This window comes from Pelophylax lessonae (assembly GCF_965119305.1).
Source record: "Pelophylax lessonae genome assembly, chromosome: 3".
NCBI classification, from domain to species: Eukaryota; Metazoa; Chordata; class Amphibia; order Anura; family Ranidae; genus Pelophylax; species Pelophylax lessonae.
The window spans coordinates 264,616,227-264,643,673 of NC_138770.1; the positions used below are offsets into that span (position 1 = coordinate 264,616,227).

General features: G+C 44.2%; 1 protein-coding gene across 1 annotated transcript in view; it reads right to left on the bottom strand.

Moving 5' to 3' along the window:
* The window catches only part of PHC3 (polyhomeotic homolog 3), a 179,695-nt gene that overhangs the window by 21,596 nt on the left and 130,652 nt on the right, over positions 1–27,447 (bottom strand). The window contains exons 11-14 of the mRNA XM_082249149.1: positions 26,906–27,065; positions 16,685–16,799; positions 3,904–4,048; positions 3,591–3,819 (exon numbers count right to left, since the gene is read on the bottom strand). Of these exons, the coding sequence (XP_082105275.1) occupies positions 3,591–3,819; positions 3,904–4,048; positions 16,685–16,799; positions 26,906–27,065 (649 nt within the window). The remainder of the gene's footprint in view (positions 1–3,590; positions 3,820–3,903; positions 4,049–16,684; positions 16,800–26,905; positions 27,066–27,447) is intronic.

Below are 27,447 nucleotides of genomic sequence, written 5' to 3' on the forward strand. Positions count from 1 at the left end.
GTGGCACGAGTCAATTATATTCTGCTAAGAGAACAGCTAGCGTATCGCCATCGTAATGCAGCCACAAAGTTTTATAAAATCTGGCAGGATTGGTTGGATTGCCCGGGACTAGCATCTGCACAACTGCTTATGTATCATATTCTGCAGGCTTAGTTTGTTGGTAGACATCCTGGCTATAATGGGGTCTTTCTCACCTGAACTCCTATTTTCCCTTTCTTCCTCTTTCTTCCCTTCCTGTATTCCCCTTTCTTTTTCTCCTTCTCTCTGTTCGACCCATTCCCCTTTTTTTTCCCTCCCTCTCTTGTTGTCCTTCTGGGAACTGGGCTCCTCCGTTCCTTTGCTGTGGTGGAGACCTGTTCCCGGTATCTCTCTACCCCTTGGATTCTGATATGGGTATGATGGCCACGTGGGCGTGGTGCTCTCGGGGGGTGTCACTTTCACACGGTTGATGTGGGGAGGTTTCTTCCTGCGCTTATGCCGAACCCTGATTATCCTGATACGTTGCTGCTTTGGTTTATGTTTATATCGGCCTAAGTAGGTTCGGACATTTCTATTATCTTAACACTACTGTAATTATTCCTGTTTTTGTATTGCTCTATGCTGGTTCTTCTCACCAAGAGATGTGACCCCTGCGAGGGTGCGGTATTTTTCAACATGTATGTATGTACCCGATTGTCATTGCTGTGAATGTTTTCACCTGTTCCCTTCCCTTCTCTGTTTTTTTTTGTTGTTTTTAATAAACACCTTTTGGATTTAAAAAAAAAAAAAAAACATGGCGGACCGCGCAATTTTTCCCCCGCAGCGGTCGCCGCACAACACACAAGTCTGTACCCCCAAACATGCACCTAAGGTGACACTGGGACAGGGACCCCCGGCAAAACATACAGTGCACACAGCGAACCCCGCAGGGATCGCACAGGGAGTCACACAGGCACAGACATGGGGACACACAGCAACGCAGACTGTCACCCCAGACAGAGGCCCCACACAGAAAGTACTTACCTGTACCCGATGGCGTGGGGGGCCTCTATGCACGGATAAACCTCATCTGACAGGGAGTGCCGTGAGCCAGGGACATGACGCTGCAGTATCGCAGACAAGTCCTGTGAGGTAGCCACCTCACGGCTGCATCCCTGCAGCGAACAGGGATGGGTCGTTCGTAGTGCCAGGGCGAACCATAGCTGAACGCTCGATGGCGGACTGGGGGTCCATCTGGCCCTCTGTGCCCTGGAGAACCAGGGCGGCCAGTCCGAATCCCAGCACCGCATGTTCCATCTTCATCCGAAGAATAAACTAACACTAGAGCTGGTAAAATAAACAGCTAGTAAAGTGAGAGAAAAAAACTGACATTTAAAAGAAAAATCAAATGAAAGATTTAGGAAGGCTGAGACTGAAGCCCCAGCACAAGGTAGCCTGACTATTCCTAAGCTAGGCAAACTAAAACAGAGTTGGGAGTGGTGATGCAGGGGGGGTATTGACCAGATGGGACAGCCCCCGTTGGTGTGTATATGCTAATGCCTTTTGTCTTTTGACTAAGTCTATATGCCTAGCTATTCCTACGGATAGGTGGACAATACCCAATAGTGATGACTTAGAGGAGGCAGCGACTGTCGGAGGACGTAAGAGAAACAGTATTTTTCACTTTCTGCTATAAAACATTCCCAAAAAAAATTTAGAAATCAAATTTTTTCATCCTTTTAGGCCAATTTGTATTCTGCTACATATTGTTGGTAAAAAAGATCCCAATAAGCGTATTTTGATTGGTTTGCGCAAACGTTATCGCGTCTACAAACTAGGGGAAAGATTTATGTCATTTTTACTTATTTATTTTACTAGTAATGGTGGCGATCTGCGATTTTTAGCAGAACTGCGACATTGCGGCAGACAGATCGGACCCCAAACTGACATTTATGACACTTTTGGGGAGACCAGTGACATTATTACAGTAATCAGTGCTAACAATATGCAATGTTACTGTAATAATGACACTGGCAGGGAAGGGGTTAACCCAGGGGCAATCAAAGGGTTAAGTGTGAGCCTAGGGGAGTGTTTTCTAATTGTATGGGGGAGGGACTTGTGGAATCAACACACAGAGACCTGTGACCCTAAATAGAAGGATCACAGGCGCTCTGTGTTCATTCCAGAGAGAAAAATGGTCTGCTGTGTTTACAACAGCAGACAGTCTTTCTCTCTTTATGGGGAGCAATCGCGGGTGCCCGGCGGCAATCGCGGCCACCGGCCCTGTGGATCGGCTTCCCAGCTTCCTAATGGGGGCAGGCGGTCGGCAAGTGGTTAAAGAAGATATCCGCCCCCCCTCCCAAAAAAAAAAATTAAAAGTAAGCAGCTACAAATACTGCTGACAAAAGCCATGCAGCTTCACAGCTGGTTTCCTACTGCACATGCACGATTCGCACTGCGCTCTGTGAATGGTAGGCTGCGAGGGGGAAGGAGGGGGAGAAAACTTCTGCCTCATTTCGCTGCGGCGAACTGAACCAGAAGTGGGAGCGGGTACCTGTCAAAACCAGGTACCCGTTACCCCCGAAAAGTGCCAGATGTGGCGGTAAAGTGGGGAGAAGGCAGAGAAGCTGAGCTTCCCCTTTTGGGTGGAGTTTCAGTTTAAGTGCGTGAGTAATTTAATCCTCTGACATAAACCCAAAACTAAAACTGAACTTTGCAAAGTGCTATTTACATTTAACTTGTTAAACTAACTGATTTAAATTTTAGAAAAACGCTTCCTCCTGTGACAAAAAGAATGTTCATGGTATGTCAGTACCTTCAACAACAACACACAAGTGGAAGCACCAAAGCTTAATGCCACCCATACACGGCCGTTTATGACAGTTTTTTTTTAACAACAAACTTTATAGCTTAACTCTAAGCGGATTTAAAAAAAACACACACAATTTATATTGTTAAGTATATACTAAAAATACTCAAATAGGATTTAAAATACAGATAGTATCGGTACTTGAAATTTTTTTTTAGAATAGCTTCCTGTAATCTCTTTCACAATGAGACTTGAACTGGGTGAGGTAGTGGTAAAGCTGTAAGTAAGTTAAACAGGCTCTACTGCTTTTAGGGTGCTGTCAACCTGGAACTGGAAGTTTGCTGACAGTAAAGAGAGCAGGCTGAAGCTGACCATGGATGTTTTGAATCTCTGGCAGTTCAGTAGGGACCAGCTGAGATTCAAATCATGTATGGGCAGGCTGCTTGCACCCGATTGTACAACTAGTCGGTCTGATTTTTCATGCAATTATTGCCAGCGGCCATAGCTGCTAGCAATAATCCCTGTGTTCTCCTAGCAGGGAAGGCTCCCCATGCCCCACCATGGTTGCAGAAAAGGAAATCGCACCATTTGTGGCTGGATTAACTAAAGATCACATTATTGTGGTAATCCCCCTTCATTGTCAAATCAGAAGGCGAAGGGCAGGACAGTGATCAAGCACTGGTACTTTACTGAATTGGAGAAAAGCGAGTTCAGCTTTAATTTTTCCTTTGCAATCAATAAATCTAGAGGGCAGAAGACTTCTCCACACCTGTCAGTGGAGAAATACCACGAAAAACTGTCTGTAGAATCTAGCACTCATTACCTGGTAAAGAATGTATGAAAGCCCAAACATCTTCAACTGTCCATTGCGATGGCTCTGTTTGAGTATCTGGAGGCATCAGAGATGGTGAGGGTGTATGTCTTGCTTGAAGAAGGCGTAATTCCTGCTCTCTCTCACTCTGCCGACGGAGCCGGGTGGTCATGGGAGCTGGAAGAGAATCTTCTTGGAACTCCTCTAAGGCTTCTTCACTGCATGAATAGGTACTAGGCAACTGCAATGCATTTATATAAAGCTAAATGTTAGGGCCAAATTAAATATACAGCGTATCTCTCTGCAATTCTTGCTCCCTACAAACCTGTCTTAGGTAGTGCTCTCGGACTGACCCTCCAGAGCTGTGTGAACGCCTTCCACGCCTCCCTATATTTCCTTCCATCTTTCTCCATCTACTGCTTTTTTCAGCCTTGTAGTGTGCAAGACGTTTTGTTCCATTAACATTGTACCTAGAAGAAAATTATAGCTTAATGCATCTACTGAATACAGGGACATGAACATCAAATGTACAGTTGTGTTAAAAATATTAGCAGTGTGTTTAAAAAAGTGAGTAAAGCTCAAAATCCTTACAATAGCTTTTATTTCCATACACGCAAATGCATTGGACACTCTGCACTTTTTTTTTTCAAATCAAACATGAGAAAAAATGTAGCAGTGTCTGCATTTTTATTTACAAATTCAAACATTTACTGTATACACTGAAAAATGCTTTCCTGTAAGTGCCCGTTCACATACGAGCGACGCTACTTCGCGAGCAGCGCGCCGCGACCTCGGAGCGGCCGCCACGGACTTCATAACATTGAAGTCTATGGCGGTCGCCTCCTGGTCGCCCCAAAGAAGCTCCGGACCCTTTTTCTAAGTCGGAGCGACTTGTGTCGCTCCTATTAGAACGGGTCCGCAGCTTCCCTATGGGAGGCGACCTGTGAGGCGACCAGGTCGCCTCACAGGTCGCCTCGGTGTGAACCGGGACTTAGAGCCCATTCAGACTAGCGCGACTTGTCAGGCGACTCGTCAGCCTGACAAGTCGCGGTAGGTCGCGGTCCATTGAGTAGTAACGAACCCGTTCTAATAGGAGCGACACAAGTCGCTCCGACTTAGAAAAAGGGTCCTGTACTACTTTGGGGCGACCTGGGAGCGACTTGCATAGACTTCCATTATGTGAAGTCTCTGCAAGTCGCAGTGCACAGCGGTGCACGCGACTTCACAGGTCGCCCCCCAAAGTCGGATCGCCTCAGTGTGAACCGGCTCTAAATCACTGAACTAATTAGTTGTATAACCACTGTTTCTGAGAACTGATTCACATCTATGTTGCATGGAGTCGACCAACTTCTGGCACCTGTGAACAGGTATTCCAGCCCAAAACGATTGCACTACATTACACAATTCCTCTGCATTTCTTGGTTTTACCTCAGAAACAGCATTTTTTATGTCACCCCACAAGTTTTCTATTGGACAAAAGTCTGAGGTTTGGGCTGCCAAATCCATAACGTTAATCTTGTTGGTGTGGAAGCAAGATGCTGCTTGGTTACTGGTGTGTTTTGGGCCATTGTCTTGTTGAAACACCCATTTCAAGGGCATTTCCTATTTGGCATAAGGCAACAAGACATTTTCAAGTATTTTGATGTATTCAAACTGATCCATGATCCCTGGTATGTGATAAATAGACCCAACACCATAGTATGAGAAACATCTCCATATCATTAAGCTTGCGCCCCCATGCTTCACTGTTTTCACAGTGTACTGTCACTGTGGCTTGAATTCAGTGTTTGGGGGGTCGTCTAAAAAATTGTCTGCGTCCCCTAGACTCAAAAAGAACAATCTTGCTTTCATCAGTCCACAAAATGTTGCACTACTTCTCTTTAAGCCATTCAGTTTGTTCTTTGGCAAACTGTAACCTCTTTGGCACTTATCCTTTTTTTTTTTTTTCCAACAATGGGACTTTGCAGGGGCTTTTTACCAGTAGCTTGGCTCCACATAAGCGGCTTCTAACTGTTGCAGTACTCACAGGTAACTTTAGACCTTCTTTGATCACCCTGGAGCTGATCATTGGCTAAGTCTTTGCCATTTTGGCTATTCTTCGATCCATTTGAATGGTACTTTTCCATTTTCTTCCACATCTTTCTGGTATTGGTTGCCATTTTAAAGCATTTGAGATAATTTTAGCTGAAAAACCTATCAGTTTCTACACTGCTTTATATGTTTTCCCCTCTCCAATCAAATTTTTATTCAAAGTACGCTGTTCTTCTGGAACAACCAGTTTTAATCCACCAGGTTTTTAGAGATAAACGCACTATACCCAGCACATACATTTGCTGCCTTCTTCCTTATTAGGTCCACCTGTTTGACACCTGATTTTTCACAGACTGAATGACCTCACTAACTTAACTCCACACTGCTATTATCTTGAACACGCCCCTTTCAAATAATGATTCAATTACACAGAATTAGCAGCATGCATGTCATGAATGTTGGGTCGGTTTGTTTTTTATTACTCTACTACACCTGCTAGTAAATTATTTGCCATATAGAAAAATAACACTCTTCAAAAATAAAATAGAGTTTGCTTTTCTAGATAAATATAAAAAGTCTTTGCTTTATTAGTGTTGAATTTGCTTTATAGATAAATTCAACAAATAGCTTTTAGTTTGTTTTATTAGTGTTACATACAGTGCATCTGAAAAGTATTTACAGCGCTTCACTTTTTCCACATTTTGTTATGTTACAGCCTTATTCCAAAATAGAATAAATTCATTTTTTTCCTCAAAATTCTACAAATCCCATAATGGCAACGTGAAAGAACTTTGTTTGAAATCTTTGCAAATTTATTAAATATAAAAAACATATGTACATGAGCGTCGGTGCACAGCCATTTTCAGATTTCTCCAGAGATGTTTAATCGGGTTTGGACTCTGGCTGGGCCACTCAAGGACATTCACAGAGTTGTTCTGTGGCCACCCCTTTGTTATCTTGGCTGTGTCCTAAGGGTCGTTGTCCTGTTGGAAGATGAACCATTGCCCCAGTCTGGATCAGGTTTTAACCACTTGCCAACTGCTCGCAGTAATCCTACTGCGGCAGTGCGGCTCCCCTGGGTCCAGCGACGTAGACCTACGTCGCTGGACTCCTAGTGGTCTCAGGGGTGGGTGTTTAGACACAGTGGGAGTCGGGCCGGAGGAGGAGAGGCGGTGATCGCCGCCTCCCTTCCCCGATCATTGGGGAAAGTGTGAGAAGACCCGCCTGCTTTTGTAAACAAAGCAGGCGGATCTTCTCAATGACAGACAGGGAGAGATCACAGGATTCAGCATAGCTGAACCTGCGATCTCTGTCTGTGTCATAGAACCCCCCCACACATCAGTAAGCATGAGGCATACATTTAACCCTTTGATCACCCATAGGGTTAACCCCTTCCCTGCCAGTGTCATTATTACAGTAACAGTGCATATTTGTAGCACTGATTACTGTAGTAATGTCACTGGTCCTCCCAAAAGTGTCAAAAATGTCAGTTAGGGGTCCAATCTGTCCGCCACAATGTCGCAATCCCGCAAAAAAAATCGCAGATCGCCGCCATTACTAGTAAAAAGAAAAAAACAATAAAAATTACATAAATCTTTCCCGTAGTTTGTAAACGCAATAACTTTTGCGCTAACCAATCAAAATATGCTTATTGCGATTTTTTTTACCAAAAATTTGTAGCAGAAAACAAAATGTTAAAAAATTTAGATTTTTACATTTTGGGGGGGGTAGGGGAATGTTATATAGCAGAATGTGAAAAATATTGTTTTTTTTTTTTTTCAAAATTGTCGCTATTTTTGTTTATAGCGCAAAAATTTAAAATCACACAGGTGATCAATTACCACCAAAAGAAAGCTCTATTTGTGGGAAAAAAAGGACGTCAATTTTGTTTGGATACAGCGTCGCATGACAGCACAATTGTCCATTAAATAACGCAGTGCCGAATCACAAAATAGGGCCTGGTCAGGAAGGGGGTCAAATCTTCTGGTGTTAAAGTGGTTAATCAAGGATGTCTCTGTACATTGCTGAATTTATCTTTCCCTTGATCCTCCCAGTTCCTGCTGCTTAAAAACATCTCAACAGCATGATGCTGCCACCACCATGCTTCACTGTAGGGATGGTATTGGCCAGATGATGAGCAGTGTCTGGTTTCCTCCAGCCATGACAATTGCCATTTAGGCCAAAGAATTCAATCTTTGTTTCATCAGACCAGAGAATTATATTTCTCATGGTCTGAGAGTCCTTCAGGTGCCTTTTGGCAAACTCCAGGCAGGCTGTCATGTGCCTTTTATTGAGGAGGGGCATCTGTCTGGCCACTCTAGAATACAGGCCTGATTGGTGGAGTACTGCAGAGACGGTTGTTCTTCTGGAAGATTCTCCTCTCTCCACAGAGGAACGCTGGGGCTCTGTCAAAGTAACCATCGGGTTCTTGGTCAACTCTTTGACTAAGACCCTTCTCCCCTGATTGCTCAGTTTGGCCAGGCAGCCTGCTCTAGGAAGAGTCCTGGTGGTTCCAAACTTCTTCCATTTACAGATGATGAAAGCCACTGTGCTCATTGGGACCTTCAATGCTGCAGAGATGTTTTTGTACCCTTCCCCAGAAACAATTCTGTCTCCTAGGTCTACAGACAATATCTTGGACTTCATGGCTTGGTTTGTGCTTTGACATGCACTGTTAACTGTTGGACCTTATATAGACAGCTGTGTGCCTTTCCTAATCATGTCCAATTAGCTGAATTTACCACAGGTGGACTCCAATCCAGTTGTAGAAACATCTTATGGATGATCAGTGGAAGCACCTGAGCTCAATTTTGAGTGTATCGGCAAAGGCTGTGAATACTTATGTACATGGGATGTTTTGGTTTTTTATTTTTTATAAATTTGCAAAGATTTTAAACAAACTTCTTTCACGTTGGGGTATTATTTGTAGAATTTTGATGAAAATAATGAATGTAATCCATTTTGGAATAAGGCTGTAACATAACCAAATGTGGAAAAAAACAGATTTTTTGTAAAATCTTACCGTAAAATTCCTTTCTCTGAGTCCTCCGACAGTCGCCGCCCACTCACAAGTCTTCACCAATGGGGTATTGACCTTTGCTCCGTAGGAGTAGCTAGGCAACAAGAATTGTTAATACAAAAGCTTTTAGCATAGACCCACCCCTAGGGGCTGTCCCCTCAGTCAATACCTCCCTGCACCAGCATTCCCAACTCAGTTTGGTAGCATAGCAGTAAGAGTACACAAAAACCCCAAAAGAGGGGCGGGGGGCGGCGACTGTCGGAGGACTCAGAGAAAGGAATTTTACGGTAAGCTTTTACAAAAATTCCGTTTTCTCTTACGTCCTCCGACAGTCGCCGCCCACTCACAAGTCTTCACCAATGGGACGTCCCAAAGCAGTGTAGACATGAGGGGTGGGAGACGCAACTGTAGAAAAGGCAACGCAGTACCCACATCAGAGAAAGGAACCTTACCACAGTAAGAGAACCAACTGGGCAACAGGAAAACGTGCTCAACAGGAGCAACAACCCAGGAAAACAAGTAACCCAGGGGTAAAACACCCCAATAACCAAGGGCCCACAAAAACAAGGGTCCCTAAGAAACTGCCGCACTGAGAACTTTACGGCCAAAGGAGGCATCGGCCGATGCCTGAACATCCACCTTATAGAATTTTGAGAAGGTGTGAACGGACGACCAAGTCGCCGCCTTACACACCTGGGCCACAGAAGCCTAATGACGGTAAGCCCAAGACGTACTCAAAGATCTGGTAGAGTGCGCCTTCACAGGGAAAGGAGGAACCTTCCCCTTCAAGGCATAGGCTTGCTCAATGGTCTGTCTGATCCATTTGGCGATGGTCGCAGCCGACGCCGCCATGCCCTTCCGAGGTCCCTCAGGAAGGACAAAGAGGGAATCCGACTTGCGAAAAGATTTAGTGGACGACAGGTAAACCCTGATCGCCCGGACAACATCCAAGGAATGTAAGGCAACCTCCTTCGGATGCTTAGGCTTCGCGCAGAGCGAAGGCAAGACAATGTCTTCATTAAGGTGAAACTCCGAGATCCTTTTCGGAAGAAAGGATGGGTTAGGTCGCAAGACCACCTTATCCTTGTGAATCACCAGGTAGGGAGAGCTGCAGGACAAAGCCGCCAGCTCCGACACCCTGCGAGCCGAAGTGATCGCCACCAAAAAGGCAACCTTCTTGGACAACAGAGACAACGAGATCTCCCTGATCTTTTCAAAGGGAGCCTGTTGTAACACGGACAGAACCAAGTTCAAGTCCCATGGAGGCAAAGGTTCCCTCCTAGGAGGGGCCAAATGTCGCACCCCCTGAACAAAGGTGCTAACCAATGAATTAGACGCCACAGGGTGTTGAAAGAGAACGACCAGCGCAGAAATCTGACTCTTAATCGTGGCCAACGCCAAACGCTGGTCCACTCCAGTTTGGAGGAAAGCCAACACTCTCGACACCGAGTATGAGCGAGGGGAATACCCCCTGGACTCACACCAAGCAAAGTATGCTTTCCAAGTACGGTAGTAAATCTTTCCCGAAGAGGCTTTTCTAGCCTTGATCAAAGTGGGAATGACCTCAGGGGAGAGACCCCTATCCTTCAGGACCTGGCTTTCAACAGCCAGGCCGTTAAAGCCAGCGACTGTAAAGCAGGATGGAATATCGGCCCTTGAGACAGAAGGTCTTCCCGAAGCGGCAGGCGCCACGGAGCGTCGACTGCCAGATTTACGAGGTCTGCGTACCAAGACCGGCGAGGCCAGTCCGGTGCCACCAGAATCACCGCATGCTGTTCCGAGGCCAATCTGCGAAGCAGCCTGGACAGTAGTTGAATTGGGGGGGGGGGGCCAGGGCGCCACTAACGCGTCCGAGGCGTCCGCCCGAGGATCGCGCGTTCTTGCCACGAACCTTTCCACCTTGTTGTTTAGACGAGACGCGAACAGGTCCACATCTGGAGAACCCCACTTCGCGCACAACATCTGGAAGACATCCGGGTGAAGGGACCATTCCCCCTGGTCCAGGGTCTGGCGACTCAGGTAGTCCCCCTGCCAGTTCTCCACCCCTGGTATGTGAACTGCCGTTATTGCCGGGACGTGCGTCTCGGCCCAAGACAGAGAGCCGCCCGGGCACTCCTGGTGCCCCCTTGATGGTTGACATAGGCCACCGCGGTGGCATTGTCCGTCTGAACCCGAACTGGACGGCCCCGAAGCCGGTCCGTCCATCGCAGAAGGCAAAGCTTTATCACCCTTAATTCCAGAATGTTGATCGGAAGGGAGGACTCCTCCTCCAACCAAGTTCCCTGGGCGGACAAAACGCCCAGAACACCACCCCAGCCCGACAGGCTGGCATCCGTGGTGATCACCGTCCACAACAATGGACGAAAAGACTTGCCCCCCGACACCGCCGGGGACTGGAGCCACCACAGAAGATCCCTTCTGATGCTGTGGCTCAACGAGATCCGCAGATCCAGGGATTGCGGCCGCCCGTCCCACTCGGCAAGAATCTCCGCTTGGAGATCCCGCGTGTGAAACTGGGCAAAGGGGATCGCCTCGAAAGCCGAGACCATTAAACCTAGACATCTCATGCATGTCCGGAGAGACAAGTGCCAGTTGTCCCTGAGGGACCTGACCTCGTCCTGAAGTGTCCGAAGCTTGTCTTCCGGTAGGAAGACCTTCGCTTGGAAAGAGTCCAGAATCATTCCCAGGTAGGGAAGACGAACCGAAGGACACAGAGTCGACTTCGGAATGTTTATAGTCCAACCGAACTCCTGCAGTGTCCGCATCGTGGTGGACAGGTCGGTCACCAGGCTCTGACTGGCGTTTGACCTTATCAGGATATCGTCCAGATACCCCAAGACAGCAATGCCCTGTGCTCGCAACAGGGCCAGAACCGGCGCCAGCACCTTGGTAAAAACCCACGGAGCCGAAGCGAGACCGAAAGGTAACGCCGCGAATTGGTAGTGATCCTCCGCAATGGCGAATCGAAGGTACCTCTGGTGACCCTCGAAAATGGGGATGCGTAGGTACGCATCCTTCAGATCGATGGAGGCCATGAATCCCCCCGGACTCAGGGCAGCCACCACTGAGCGCAGGGATTCCATGCGGAACTTGCGAACCCGCACAAAGCGGTTCAGAGCTTTCAAGTCCAGAATCGGACGCACCTTGCCCTCCTTTCTGGGCACAGTGAACAGATTGGAGTAAAACCCCCGAAATCTGTCCCGATGAGGCAACGGAACAACCACCCCTTGGGCCCGCAGGTCCCGCACCACCAGGTGCAGATCCTGCAAGCGCTCCGGAGACAGCTGAAGATTTGAGGGAAAAAATCTGCCCGCCGGCCGAGAGAGAAATTCGATCTTGTAACCAGATCGAACGATTTCCTGAACCCATCTGTCCCGAATGTGGGTCAGCCAAGGTTGTAGGAAACCGCGCAGACGTCCCCCCACCCCAGAAACGGGTGAGGGCGCCCCTTCAGGCGGAAGTGGTATGGGAAGTCGAACCGGACTGGCCGGACTTCTGCTTCCCTGCCCACGGCTTCTTCTGGGAGCCTTGGCCTTTGAAGGGCTTGCCCTTGGATTGCGACCTAAAGGCACGAAAGGACCCCTGAGAGGGTCTAAACGAGGAATTCCGTTTACCACGGAAGGACTTATGCTTGTGAGACTGGGGTAAGAGAGTACTCTTGCCCCCGTAACCCCTTTTATCAGAGTATCCAAAGCCTCGCCAAAAAGGCGAGATCCCGCGTAGGGAAAATCCGCCAGCGTCTTGCGAGAAGATTGGTCGACCGACCAATTTTTCAGCCATATCAGACGACGGTTCAGTATCGCCACGCTGGACAGGCGCGCAGCCAAGGGAGCTAAATTCAAGTCCGCATCACACAAGTACATGACACCCTGATGGATCTGATCCACCATAGCCAACGTGGTAGGTGGAGCCGAATCAGCCACCAGGGTGCGCCTGAGCATCTTCGTCCAATCTGCAACAGCCTGTGCCGCCATAATGGAAGCAAAAATAGGCTTCAGCATAGAACCAGCAACCATAAAGGCATGACGGGCAAGAGACTCCATTCTCCTGTCCGTAGGGTCCCGGAAAACCGGGGTGTCCTCAGAAGGAACCGCAGTAGCCTTGTTCAAAATGGCCACCGCGTGATCCACCTGAGGCGCCACACACCAACGCTCGTCGGTGGAGGGCGCAAACGGATAAAGCAGTTTAAACTTACTTGGCACAGTAAAGGGCTTCTTTAAATTGCGCCACTGCTCATTAACAGTATGATGAAATTCCGCAGGGCAGGGAAAAACCTGCGCTGATTTTCGAGTTCTCTGCGTTCCAAAGGAGGACAACCTAGCAGGAGGAGTAAGCTCATCCTCTAGGTGCAAGGTATCTTTAATGGAGGCAATCAGCTCATTCATGAGTGCAAGCTCTTCAGGCGAGCCAGGGGGAGAAACATCAACCCCCTCCACCTCTGCCTCCCCCTTAGACCCCATAAGGTCCAAAGATGAGTGGGACCCCGAGAAGGGTACACCAGCCACAGCAGCCACATCGCCCTCTGAATCAGAGGAAATGGATAACCTGGCCCTTTTTGCGGATCGATCAGCCATCAGCATCTGCACCTGAGAAACCAAGGACGCCACCACCGCGGCCAGATCAGCCCCCTCGGGGGGTGCAGCAGCCCCTTGGTCCCCCACCAGGGTGGGGGGAAACTTGCTATCCTGAGAATCCATGCCCCAGCAATGAAAAGGAAAAAAAGGTACTGGCCCTTTAACACCATGGCGAGCGCAGCCCACCGTACACTACTGTATGCACCGATCCCGCAGGGATAGATAACACTGAGCAAGGAATGACAGGACAAAGAAGGTAAAAACCTGGAGAGAGCACAACAGGCTGCTGCCACCGATCGATGTTCCCAGAGAAAGAGGAAGTGATGCAATAGCTGGCTGACTGATATAGCCTATGAGGCTCCGCAAACATGGCCGCTCGGCTGAGGGATGAGGCTACAGGAAAATGGCGCCGACATGTGCATGAACGAGCGCAGCCCGCAGAAATGGCGGCGAATGGCGCCAAAACGCGGCGCTGTACAGGGACAGGGCCGGCCACAGCATATATGCAAAAAAATGGCGGATCGCAGCAGCGGCCGCCGCACAACATATGTCTGTACCTAAATCTGCCCCCAGAGCATAACTCACAGCAGAGCAGGATGGCCCCCCCTCGCAGCCCACAGGCAATGCAGCCATACAGGGATCTGACAGGGAGCCCGCATTTACACAGACATGGGGGGTACTACACAGCCACAGACTGACACCCACACAGAAGGTCCCCACACAGAAGGTGCTTACCGTACCAGATGGCGTGGGGAACCGTCTCCAGCGACAAACCGCTATCAAGGCAGACAGGGAGTGCCGCAGCCAGGACGCTTGTGGACCGCAGCCATAGACCGCAGCATGGCGTCCAGTGATGTAGCCACCTCACAGGCAGCATCCCTGCAGCGAACAGGGATGGGTCGTTCAATGTGCCAGGGCAAACCTAAGCTGAGCGCTCGATGGCAGGCTGGGGATCCATCTGGCACTCAGCCCTGAGATCCAGGGCGGCCAGTCCGAGACCCAGCTCCGCATGAACATCTTCATCCGAAGAACCCTAAACTAAAGCTGACAAAATAACAGCTAGTAAAGAAAAGAAAAATACTTGAAATAAAATCAAAAAAGGGTAGAAGGCTGAGACTAAAGCCCCAGCACAGGAAAGCCTGCTACTCCTAAGCTAGGCAAGATCAAACTGAGTTGGGAATGCTGGTGCAGGGAGGTATTGACTGAGGGGACAGCCCCTAGGGGTGGGTCTATGCTAAAAGCTTTTGTATTAACAATTCTTGTTGCCTAGCTACTCCTGCGGAGCAAAGGTCAATACCCCATTGGTGAAGACTTGTGAGTGGGTGGCGACTGTCGGAGGACGTAAGAGAAAATGAAGCACTGTGAATACTTTTTGGATGCACTGTATTTGTGAACCTTAATTCTTTTAATGCAATAAATTTAAAATGAATCCCCCTTTTAGGTAAGGAATAATATTGGGGTTTGAATAGGTATAGAGTAAATGCTGACAGTCCTTGGATTTAGAGCTGATCAATCCTTGGGCCAAGAAGTGTTACCTTCCTGGGACTAATTGTGCTCACTTCCTCAACTCACTCTATCAATGCTTACTCCCTGTGTCTAATGGCGTCATTGCCTGTCTGTCCATGACTGTAGAAGTAGTAAGCATACAGTTTACTCCTACAGTATGTCTTATCTGGCACCCACCACTGTCACTTAAGCAGGCAAACCCTCCCAATTAGAAGTCACGTTGGACAGTGACTCACAACCCATTAGCATCCACAATATACTGTATATGCCATATTGTAGTCTTGTGGTATAGATTGCTGTGCTGAAGAATTCTTGTGCTATCGCACAAAAGTATGGTTGATTTAGTTCTCCCATCATTCTCTTCATTGACTGGTTCACATTACCCTGCCATCTAAGTCTAGGTTCACATCTATGTGGCTGTGCTTTATGTGTTTTTTTAGGCACGTTTTACAGTGTGTTTTTAAAACCTTGTTTTTTATGTGTTTTTGCATGCAGTTTTAATGCAGTTTTCTTTTTTTTTTCTCTTTAAACGCACTGTAATCACACTGTATACAGTGTTTAAAATGGGAAGATAGAAACCACAAAATACATCAAAAACTGCATCACAAACACAATGATTGCGTTTCTGCTGGGATTCCATTAAGTCTATTATATGCAAAATGGTGGAAAAAAGTCCCCCACCCTTTCCAAAAATGCAAGGGCTGCAAAATGGATAGATGTGAACCTAGGGTAAATGTTGCGGATTGTATCCTAACTTTATTTTGTATGAATTATTGCTAAAAAATAAAAAAGATCTATCGAGAGTGGGCTCTTTTCATGAATACAGTACTCCCTAACAAACCCAAATCTCAATGCCAGCCTTTTTTAACCAGGGTGCCGTGGAACCTTGGATTCTTCAGTTGTGCCTTGGCGAAATGTCTAAAAATTGCCGCAAATTCCCCAAAAATGCACAGGTCTTTTTGTTACTCAAAGCCACAGGTTTTATTGTGCAGCATCATAATCTTGGGCACCATGCGGACCATCCACTGGCATCCTAACAACCAATGACATCATTGATCAATAAAGGGGGACGTCAGGCACCTACACAGCATCCTTGTTCGCCCCTCTCTGTTGCCACTGAGGTCAAGTTAGCAGAGAGAGGGAGAGAAACTGAGGGAGAAGAGAAACGCTAAAATACTAGTCAGTACCAGTGTGAAAAAGTGGAGGAATAAATCACCTCTAACGGTGGGTGTCCTACGTGTGTGGATGCTGCTGCATTATGTAAAACTATTAGGTTCAATTATACATTTTAGAATGGGGTGCCTTGAGATTTTACAGAATTTTAAAGGGTTCTTAGACTGAAAAAAGTTTGAGAAACACTGAACTATACAAACCAATCCTACAAAGCACTTGCAGTAAACTGCAGCTGTCTAGCATTCTGCCAGGTTTACACCCTGAAAATCGATCCGCAATAGATTCAATGTCAGCGGCATATGACATTTAATATATCATATGTGAAGATATGCAGCCTCCTCATTGTTTGTTTTAAACCTCAATACAACCGCATGCTCTGCATTCTGTTGAAGTGTAGCACCATTTGCTTGAATGGGTTGTGTTCAGTGGCAGTACTGCCCGCCGAACCTGACAGGGAGTATCATTTTTGCATGTGTACACCCCTGCATTTGCATCTTAAGGGGAGGGTGTAAGTTGAGTCACTCATGTTTTTGCCGCCCTACAACCAAGAATATAAACACGCTCCAACAGCCTAGATTGGTTCAACTGTTGAGTTTGGAGTGTTTGATTAAATATAAAAAGACTGCAGTTGTTATTATTACCCACTTGGCTTTTCAGCAGCTTGTATTCTTCTGAAAACTGGAACTCCATTTAATAATAATGTTTAAACAACCTACTTTTTCTGCTGCATAAAATTCTCAGGATAGCCCTGCCCAAAATAAAATGCTTTGCCAGCTTGAGTCCTATATAACAATGCTAATTACCTTTTTGAACACGACAGAGAACAGAACCTCCTCGACCTCAGGAACTTGTTTGGATATCCTGTTTTCCCACAAAATTCACACTCCAATATCTCACATTCTAGTTCATCCACACCTTCTGCCAAGAAAAAAAAGATTTAGCCTATCAACCTATTAACTCATTCACTATTGAGATATTTATTCATAGTGAGTGGACTAACAGTAATCTCAATAATATGGAATCATTCCACAATTTATTTCTCCACTGTAAGCGAAGTACAGAAAGGTTCTTTCACACAGACGTTGAAAATGTGGTTGGGTTGTGTTTTTACCGCTTCCTGACCACCTATCAACGCCACTCAAAATTGTTAAAATAAGGAGAGGATAGAGGTTCACACTGCAGTGTTAGCGTTGCTTCACGTTGCATTGAGGCAAAATGAATGCTGCCTGCAGAATTCGGCAGGCGTTGATGCTTCTCAGCCACCTTCACTATTGAAATGCAGTACAAGCATGCCTTGAATGCACTATAAACACACCTATGGCTTTTGGAGTGTCCTAAAGGTGCGGTTGCAAAGTGTCAAAAGTGACCATTTTCGTCTTTTTAAAAAAAAAAAAAACACATCTCACAGGGTGTTTGAGAGTGTTGTTTGACACAATATGAATGCATGTACAATGCAACTAAAAACGCTCATTACACTCTAGGTGCGCTAATGTGTGTTAAGGCTGCTGTAGAATTCAACTCCTGTCTGAAAGATCTCAAAGAACCAAAACTATCCTATTGGTTCACTGGGAAAAAAAATCAGAACAGTTGGAGCTTATAAATGTGTACTGTTCTTCCATAGTCGAACTGACCTTCCTAAACACCTGTATGTGCTGCCTAAATCAAGTACTGATGTGCAGCAATTGAGGATGAACAGAAGCAAGCAAATGGCATAGTTACAGTTGGTCTGTGTTCAGCAACATGTAGTCCTAACAGAGCACAGAAGTCGTATAAGCACTGAGATGCAAACAAAATCTTTAAGCCCTTGTTCACATCGGAGTGACTTGTCATGCCATTTGACAGGTCAAATGACATGACAAGTCGCACCCTTATGTCGGCAATGGTCATGTTCAAATCGATGCGACACCATCTTTGCAGTGCTGTATCGATTTGAAAAAATAATAAACAAGAAAGGAACACTGTGCTAATGAGGGGAGCAGCTAGCACCTGGACAAATACAAACTTCCAGAAATAAATCAGTGTAAAAAAATAGTGCAGTGCTAGAACACATACAAATATAATAAACTCAACATAAATAGATAAATTGAGTACAATAAATATATATCATAAAAATTCAAATAAATAAATTAATTAAAAATGTTTAAAAAGTTCATCATAGTCCATGACAGACAATCCAGAGAAGCCACTATTCTCAGAAAGGAGCCAAAAGTTCGGACAGGGAGATAAGGGTGACTGAAAAGTTGATGAAAAACACTTCAAACCCCAAGTGATACAGGGATCTCCTTACCAGAATGTATGGACCACTAAATTATAGGTGGTCATAAAGGCATCCCATCCAACTATAAGAGAACACGGTCATAATCTCCAGATAAGCCACCAGGACACATCAATAAGACCACAATAATCCACAAGTACTCCAGATCAACACCATAGGTAGACCATTCATAATGGAAAGGAAAAAGAACTCCAATAGTGCATTCAAATATTTAATTTTAATGGTAAAGCATAAAATATTACACTCACGATTAGTTAGATGACATACAGCACTAGGGAATACACTGGGCACTGCCGTGGCGTTCCTGCAGGCTCCGTCTAGCACAAGCCCGGCATCCATCCTGGATGTCATGGACTATGATGAACTTTTTAAACATTTTTAATTAATTTATTTGAATTTTTATGATATATATTTATTGTACTCAATTTATCTATTTATTATCAGATTTGAAAAAATAGTTCCTGCAATACTTTTGGCGAATTTTGGATGCGACTTGCATAGCCATCTGTGCATGAAGCCACACAGATGTCTTCAAAGTCACACCTGAAGTCGCATTGACATGCAGCTTTAAAAATCGGCCAATTTTAGATGAAGTCGCTCGATTTTAATCAATGTGAACGAGGGCTAAAGAAAAAGTATTAAGCACAAAAAAACAAAATGAAATCGGCTCCTTTTTGGTCTAGTAAATATACCATTTAAAGCATTTTATATCTGTTTGATAAGTGCAAAAATACCTGTTTATCTTGCCAATAATCTTGTCATTTGATCAACTTCCTGTGTTCTTTGCTTGTGCTGCACTCTTATCACTTAGACTATATTCACACTTAGCATGTTGTGAATACGCATTTACAAAGCATGCAACACCTGCAGCTCTTGTATTGCCATTCATGGTTAATGGTACTTTGAACGTGGCAAAATGCTGCACATTTGTCAGGCGATAAAAATGTGACAAACTTTGCAAAACACATGGTTAAAAAAGGCACAAAGCCTGATGCTCAAAAAGGTACAGGAGCTACTTAACCACATTTGTCATTTTTAGGGCAACCCATTGAAATCAATGGGCTGCCCTATGCATGTGGTACAGAAATGCGCACATATGTGATTTTGCTGCTTTCAAAAAACATAAAATGTGAATGCAGATTATTAGTGTCATGAGGGACTACAAGACCCTGACTGAAAAAAGAAAATGATTGCAGCCACCACATCTAAGGCCTAGAGATGGGCTCTGGTGTGTTCGGGATCCTAGTCCGAACCCACCTGCCCGATTCCGCCAGGAAGTCGACACTGCACACCACTAATCACAGGCAGTGAGACATTTCCTGGTATGCAGCTGCACAGCCTGTGATTGGCGGTTTGCACTGCCAGCTTCCTGGCGGGATCGGGCAGGTGGGTTGGGACTAGGATCCTGAACATGCCAGAGCCCATCTCTACTAAGGACTAGTAAAGTACTATATACTCATTTTTTGTTTCTAGGTTTAGATGCACTCTAAAAAGAACATCTAATCAGTGTGGGAGGTGACATTGCTGATTTGCTTTAAAATTGTTTAGTAGGGAAGCAAGGATAAGAATGATAGGCCTGGGGCATACGCTAGAGCTGCAAGATTAATCCTTAAAAATCACAATCTTGATTCACGCCCCCCCCCCCCCCAAAAAAAAAAAAAAAAAATGGAATGACACAGGGAAAAAGTATTGAACACGCTAACTGATAATTGTTTAATACTTCGCACAACACCCTTTGTTAGTAATGACAACAAGAAGCCTCCAGCATGGAGAAACTAGTCACATGCATTACTTAGGTGTGATTTTGGCCCATTCTTCCACACAGTCTTTATATCTTGAAGGTTCTGTGGGCCTAATCTATAAACTCTGATCTTTAGTTATTTCCATAGATATTCTATTGGATTTAAGTCAGGTGATTGGCTGGGCCATTTTAGAAGCTTTATTTTCTTTCTTTGAAACCAATTGTGAGTTTCCACGGCTTTGTGTTTGTGATCATTGTCTTGCTGAAATGTCCACCCTCGTTTCATCTTCATCATCCTGGTAGATGGCAGCAGATTTTTATCAAGAATGTTTTGGTACATTTTTCCTTTCATCCTTCCTTTAATGACATGAAGTTAGCCAGTACCATATGCTGAAAAACAGCCCCACACCATGATGTTCCCACCTCCAAACTTCACTGTTGGTATGGTGTCTTTGGGGTGATGTGCAGTGCCATTTGACCTCCAAGCATGGTGTGTATTATGGCATCCAAAGAGTTCAATTTTGGTCTCATCTGACCAGACTTTATTCTCCAGTATTTCACAGGCTTGTCTAAACAATGTGCAGCAAACTTTAAACGAGCTGCAACATGCTTTTTCTTCAGCAATTGAGTCTTGCGTAGTGAACGTGCATACAAGCCATGGTGGTTGAGTGCATTACTTATTGTTTTCTTTGAAACAATTGTACCTGCTTATTCCAGGTTTTTTTGAAGCTCTGCTCTTTGGCTCTTGGACAAATCTCTTGATAATTCTTTTCACTCCTCTTTAAGAAATCTTGGGAGGAGCACCTGGTCGTGGCTGGTTTATGGTGAAATGATGTTCTTTCCACTTTCTGATTATTGCACTAACAGTGCTCACTGGAACATTCAATAGTTTAGAAATCCTTCTATGACTACTACCATCAGTATGTTTTGCAACACTAAGGTTGCGAAAGTCTTGAGAGAGCTCTTTGCTTTTACCCATCATGAGATGTTCCTTGTGTGACATCTTGTTAATGGGACACCTCTTTAAAGGCCATCAATTAAGACTGAACCAGCTGATATTAATTTGCACTGACAAGGGGCAGGATTGCTTTCTAATTACTGATAGATTTCATCTGGTGTTTTGGCTTTCCATGCCTTTTTGCATCTCCCTTTCTTTATGTGTTCAATACTTTTTCCCTGTGTCATTCTATTCTATTACGCATAACTTAATATCTGAACTTCTTGGTTTTGGTTTCTTTGTATGTATGGATTGCATAGAATGCTACAAACATGTGGTGAAAATTTAATATCAATAGAAATAAATTTACCTCCAAAAATGATGACGTGTTCAATACTTATTTTACCCGCTGTTTGAAGTGAATCACTAATGTGTGACATTAGTTATGTACTGAAAGCTTTTGTTTTCTGACCTTAATATACAGTATCTGACCACACTGAAGGAGGGTGAGAAAGAAACAATTTCCTCCTTACAGAAATGACAGTATATGGAACAAACTAGCCAGTCTGTTACTGTGTTAATGGAAAACTACAGAGTAATTTAATTGAGGACCCAGTTTGAAGTATTTTTATAGGATATGCTTTAAGGGTTCATTCAGATGGGCACTGAGGCTGCATGCTAAGCCGCTGTCTTCTGCGTATGCATCCACCTTACAGCTGAGTGCAGGCAGCCTATAGAAGTGGATGCAGACGCAGCATCTGCACGGACACAGTCGCAGCATCTGCACGGACACAGTCGCATGTCAAATTCTGACATGTGCAGCAGTGGGTCTTCCCAGTTGCAGTATTCTCATGGAAAAAGGGTGGGTACCACACTACAGTCATGCTTTAGATTAGCGGCTGGCAATCAGCAGGTCAAGGCTACATGTCTGCTTTGACAGCTAATGCTGTAGCACAGTGCGCCAACATGCCCAATCTCTGCCTCAGCTGCCAAAACCTGACACAATAAATAGACTACTCATGTTCAAGCACCTACCGGCTGTTAGAATACAAGCATTTGGTCACATATGAATAGCACATACTTTGTGCCAACCATAGGCAGCCAAAGCACTGGGGATGGAGAACAGGTGAGAGACAGAATGGCCTATCTATGTCATGCATTGGCAATGGAGGCGGGAGGCACAGTTCTGCATTCTTGCCATGAACAGTGAATGACCTCATCCCAGTACTGATCGCCTGTATAAGAAAATTGCAAATGTATATGCCCCCATGTACTCATAACATTACAAACTGTACATAGAAACATGGCTTTTAAAACACTTACACACATACATTAAAATAATAATAATTAAACAGCATGTAGTATAAAGTGTAATTGTAGTGTAGTGTAATTAAATGTGGAGTATATACTACATGTATATCTTAAAAAAAGAGAGAACAGAGCCTAACACTTAAGTAAAGGCAAACAAATCATTATAATAGCTCTTATTACACACCTCTAAAACCAGTCTCTGCAGAGTACCTCTTTATTTCTATTTATTTAAATAAATGTCTAATTGATCCCTAACCTAAACTAGCTGTAACAGCATGGTGACACCTAAATAGTTAAGCCTAACAGTGTGTGAATTAGAGGGACTGACTGCTCTGTTTGTCAGCACACACATCCCAAGGGTAGCTCAGGCCAAAAAGTAGCGACCTGCTTGAAAAATAAAGAGATGGAAGCTGTTCTGCAGCTCTTATGACTGGTTTTGGTTAAAGTGGGGTACACGCTATGAGAAAATGGGAAGAAAAATTCTGTACGGCACAATTGTTCAATTTTTTTTTTTAGTGTGTACATAACTTTCGACACTGGACTCGAATTCCAAACTAAAAAATTTTCTCGGACTTTTTATTTAATGTGTACTGTTTTTGTAGTTTCAGATATAAAAGACTGCGCATGATCAGAAACAACAAAAACAAAGCCTTTGTCATATGTGAATTTTCATACATTAGTTCCATCCTCTGTTTCGATTTGCTGTGAAACATCGAGGAAAACTGGAGTATCGTTTGCATGATTTTCTTAGTGTGTACCCCCACCTTAAGAGTGGATGCTTGGAGGGAAAATAAATTTAGACTTAGCTCATCCTCTAATGCTCCAATATGATATACAAAAGGTTGAGATGGATTTGGAAAAATAAATATTCTGGAAATTATAGAATATACTGGGCTGCATTTTCACAAGCTCACCAGGCCATTCAGATGATAAAGATATCAGCAACTATAAGGATTTGGGCTGCCTTTGTCCTATGAAATTAATAGCTACATAGTAGGTATTTCATAACTGAATCAAGGGCATAAAAAATCTAGGACAATAGTAAAGATAATGGGCAAAATGTTCTAATGACCATGGTGCTGTAATCCAATTATATTAAAACTTAATGTGGGATTAAATAGCTATTGATAAAGATTTGTCCAAAGCACCTATTGTGGTTATGTATTCAAATATGATCCGAAAAAAAAAAAATCATCATCTGTCACTGTGTGCTGGCTTCCAAAGGAACATAGTTCTAGAGTTTCTGTCCAGTTGTCAAAAAAAAAGAAAGGATTCCTGCCTGCACCACGAATATTCTCGTGATTTAACATTACCTGCCTGCACCTCACCTGCTAAATTCCACTGTAACATCTTCTGAGTGGGAGCACTTTGTTCCTGGGCCATGGTTTTGAGACTTCTGTTTGGGGGTATACCATTGAGACTGGGATTAGGGATATCACTTAATTAATGGAGATAAACAACAACACTGCCCCAAACAATCAACAATTTACTTAAAAAAAAATACCTACTTCCAAGTAGATGGGTAAATACAACATCTACATGGGTAAAAAAAGGACATTTATTAGCTTGTGTAGAGGTTAGTCCTCTGCATATTAATAACTGTACACAACGGTTCTGGTTTATTGACTAGTTAGACTTTAAAACCACCAGTCATATACTACATTTCTGATATGACCTGGATTTAGAAACAAAAAAACCTAAACTGTACTTTATTGTTTACTGTCTTTTTTGATTGACTGCATGCAAAACAACTGAAAATAATACATCAAAATCTCAAAAGAGCACAGTCAACACTGTAACAGTTTCCATCTGATGTCATTGTGCCATGCACAGCTCTTTATCTTATAAGGTATGCTGTTCTAAAAATATACTGGTTGCCAAGTGAGATTTCTGGAGGCCCTAGCCAGGTCATGTGCCACTTTAAAAACACATGTTTTTTCTAGGGCCTTCCTGGAACTCTTGGGCAACAGATTGAAGAATCTTTCCAGACTATAATCCTCTGTCTCAGAAAAAGGGGGGCATACATTAACTATCCCTGCTCATTAATTAGTTAATTTGCACTAGAACAACCTATCATGATATCCCTTTGGAATCCTTACTTAGTGAGTTACCAGTAAAAAAAAAAAAATCAATTTCATCCCTTCTGCTGAGCAGTACTGTATACACATTAAAGAATAAAAACATGTATAAGCAACTTGGCCAAAAATTCCTTAAAACGTATTTGGCCAACATTTTGTGTATTTGGTACATGCATACTTCTAGCTCATACTGTAACACAATACAGGTTACCGTATATCCTCTTTAAACCACCAAAAGGCAGGACTTTCACAAATTGCACCTCTGTCCAGATCCAAACTATAATAGTGCGATGGTGTAATCAGCAGCAGAAAAAATGCTTATGCCTCACCACCCAGAGGATGTTATTATATGCCTCTTCTACTCTACTCCCTACTCCAGAAACTGGAATGAGAAAAATTATACCAAGGGAGATTTTTATAGTATAGGGTTTGGATCGTTTTCACACTAATTTCCTAATACATTATAAAAGGAGTGTTAAGCTGGGTACACACACACATACACCTTTTTTCATACACACAGGAGGCTGTTCCACAAAGGAACAGATCCCGTATAAACACAAGCAATGTTGATGCAGAGATCTCTCCTGCTGTTCTACTGAATTCTGACAGGGGGGACTCCCCCCTCGCCAGAATACACTGATCAGCGCCTGCAGCCATTGGCTGATGTTACAGCAAGACGGTCGTTCGACAGCTGTACACAGGGACAGAAATCGGCCATCTCCTACAAAACCGGCTGATTTTTGGCCGGTGTGTACCGGGCTTTAAACAGCAGGATGACTGAGGCAGAAATACAGTGAGCCCTTTGTCAATGCCTACTAAATGTAAAGCTGAAGCAAACAGGTGCATACTGCTGACATGCTAACGGGAATTATTACAGAAAGTAAAAAAAATATATATATTATTTGATTTGAACTACTCAGGAAGAAATCTTTTACAAACATGTAACAAAATAATGACAATCACTGGGGGTTATGATGAAGGGTTACATAAAATCACCACCCCTCAATTACTCTTATGCAGAAATATTTTTTGGCAAAAAAACTAAAAAACTGGTTACAAACAGAAAGTCTCAGCTAATCTCAGATCATTGCGATAATTGCTGTTCCCTCAACTAGCCTGCATAATAAAATGCATTTTTTTTACCACTCAGGCAGGAGGCCTTTTTTTCTTTTAAAGTGATTGTAAAGTCTTGTTTTTTTTCTATTAAAATAACAAACATGTTATACTTACCTGCCCAGTGCAGTGGTTTTGTACAATGCAGCCCAGATCCTTCTGTTCACGCTCTTCAGCTCTCCTGGCCCCTCCCTCCTGTTAAGTGCCCCCATAGCAAGCAGCTTGCTATGGGGGTACCTAAGCCGAGCTGCAGCTCCATGTGTCCATTCAGACATGGAGCTGCGGTTCAGCCCCACCCCCTCTCTCTCTTTATTGGCTGACTTTGATTGACAGCAGTGGGAGCCAATGGTGCTGCTGCTGTGCCTCAGCCAATCAGGAGGAAGAGTCCTGGAACGGCAGAGGCATTAGTGGTCATCACTGGATCGAGAGGGGCTGCACACATAAGGCTTTTTTATCTTAATGTACAAAATGCATTAAGATAAAAAAAAAAAAAACCTTCTGCCTTCACAATCGCTTTAACTTTACTGAAATGTCAAGCTGGGTGCACTGAAACGGTCAGTTTGGCAGGAACCTGCTGACTTTCGGCCTGTGTGTACAGCTCCCTGTCTGCAAGGAGCCTGTCCCACCACCAGCTTTTGTTGAATGAGCATGCTGGAAAACCAGGATCGAATCAGCACTTGCAGTCAATGGCTGTGAGCGCTGATCAGTGTGTTCTGGCAGGGGGAGGGGGGTCTGTAATCCTGTCAGAACACAATAGCTCAGCAGGGGAGATCGCTGCACTAACATGGCCCACTGGGGTGAACAAATAAAAACTTCTAGTATGTACCCTGCATCACACAGTGACACTTCCATTCATGTCTCCACACAGTAGTGTGGTAATGTTGTGCCATCCAGTGTGCTGCAGAAAAATACACATCGCACCAGCATTTTGGTGTGAATAGGGCACACAGAAAACATTTGTTTTATATATGCCCTTGTGGTGACTAGCATTTCTCCAGTGCAGAAAACTACCTGTCACTGCACACAGTGTAAAATAAAACTTAGGCCATGGAAGGTTCGTATCTTGGTCAGTTCAGCAAGAGCCAGCCCAATTTCGACATACAGGTATGTATGGGTAGGCTGAATGTACCAAGCCTGCCAGATTTTACATTTGATTATTGCTAGTGGCTGGTACTAGCAAAAATCCATGTCTTCTTCCAGTGGGGACGGCTTCCCCCGCCAGGAGAATACAATGGGAGACAGTGGGAGAAATGTCCCTGTAAACACTGTCCATGGTTTCAGGAAAGAAATTCGCTCCGTGTATGGCCTGCATTAAGCTCAATCTCTAGGCTGAACGCAACTACAAATCTTTTGGCAGGTAAGTCAGTTTGTGAATCTATATTTCAACTGTAAGTTTGCCTGGAGTTCAGTTGGAAAACGTACTCGAATCTAAATTCCTTCAGCTGATCTTTAATTTTATAATTGGTTGTAAAACCTTTTGCAAAAAAACATAAAAAACCTGAAATAAAATTAAATTAAATAAATGCTCAAGAAGGACATAAATATGAAATACATATTCAAATCACTAACCCTCAGCAGTCAGGTCTTCCACCTCTGTGTCTGTAGATTGGTCAGGAAGTTTAGCTGTGCTCTGAATGTCAGACTCCACATCAGCCATGTTCATTATCTGCTCATCCAATGGCAACTGGCCTTTGGCAGGTTCCTCCACTAGGAGGGAAGACCGATTTACCTACAAAACGAGTGCAACAAAAAGAGCATTTTGCTCCAACCACATAACAAGAACATTAGGTCTAGAATTCACAGCAGATATATAAAGGAATGCCAATTTAAATAAAACATTTTATTCAGTATTTCTAACAGTACAACTTGTAAAAAATACATGGAAAGCAGTACATCAACAGGGATTGGTTGTTTTTTAGGCCCCAAAGAAGCAAAAATAGAAACAGTTTTCTTCATATAGTATTCATTTTGTATTCTATACCATTAACCCTTTTTCTGCCAGGTCATACATTCTACTTTAAACCTTAATTGGACAGGTCTGTAATGTTTACTTTTTTTTTCATTTACAGCCTTCTGAGTTTGTAAAAGAACCATACATTTTCTGAAAGCAG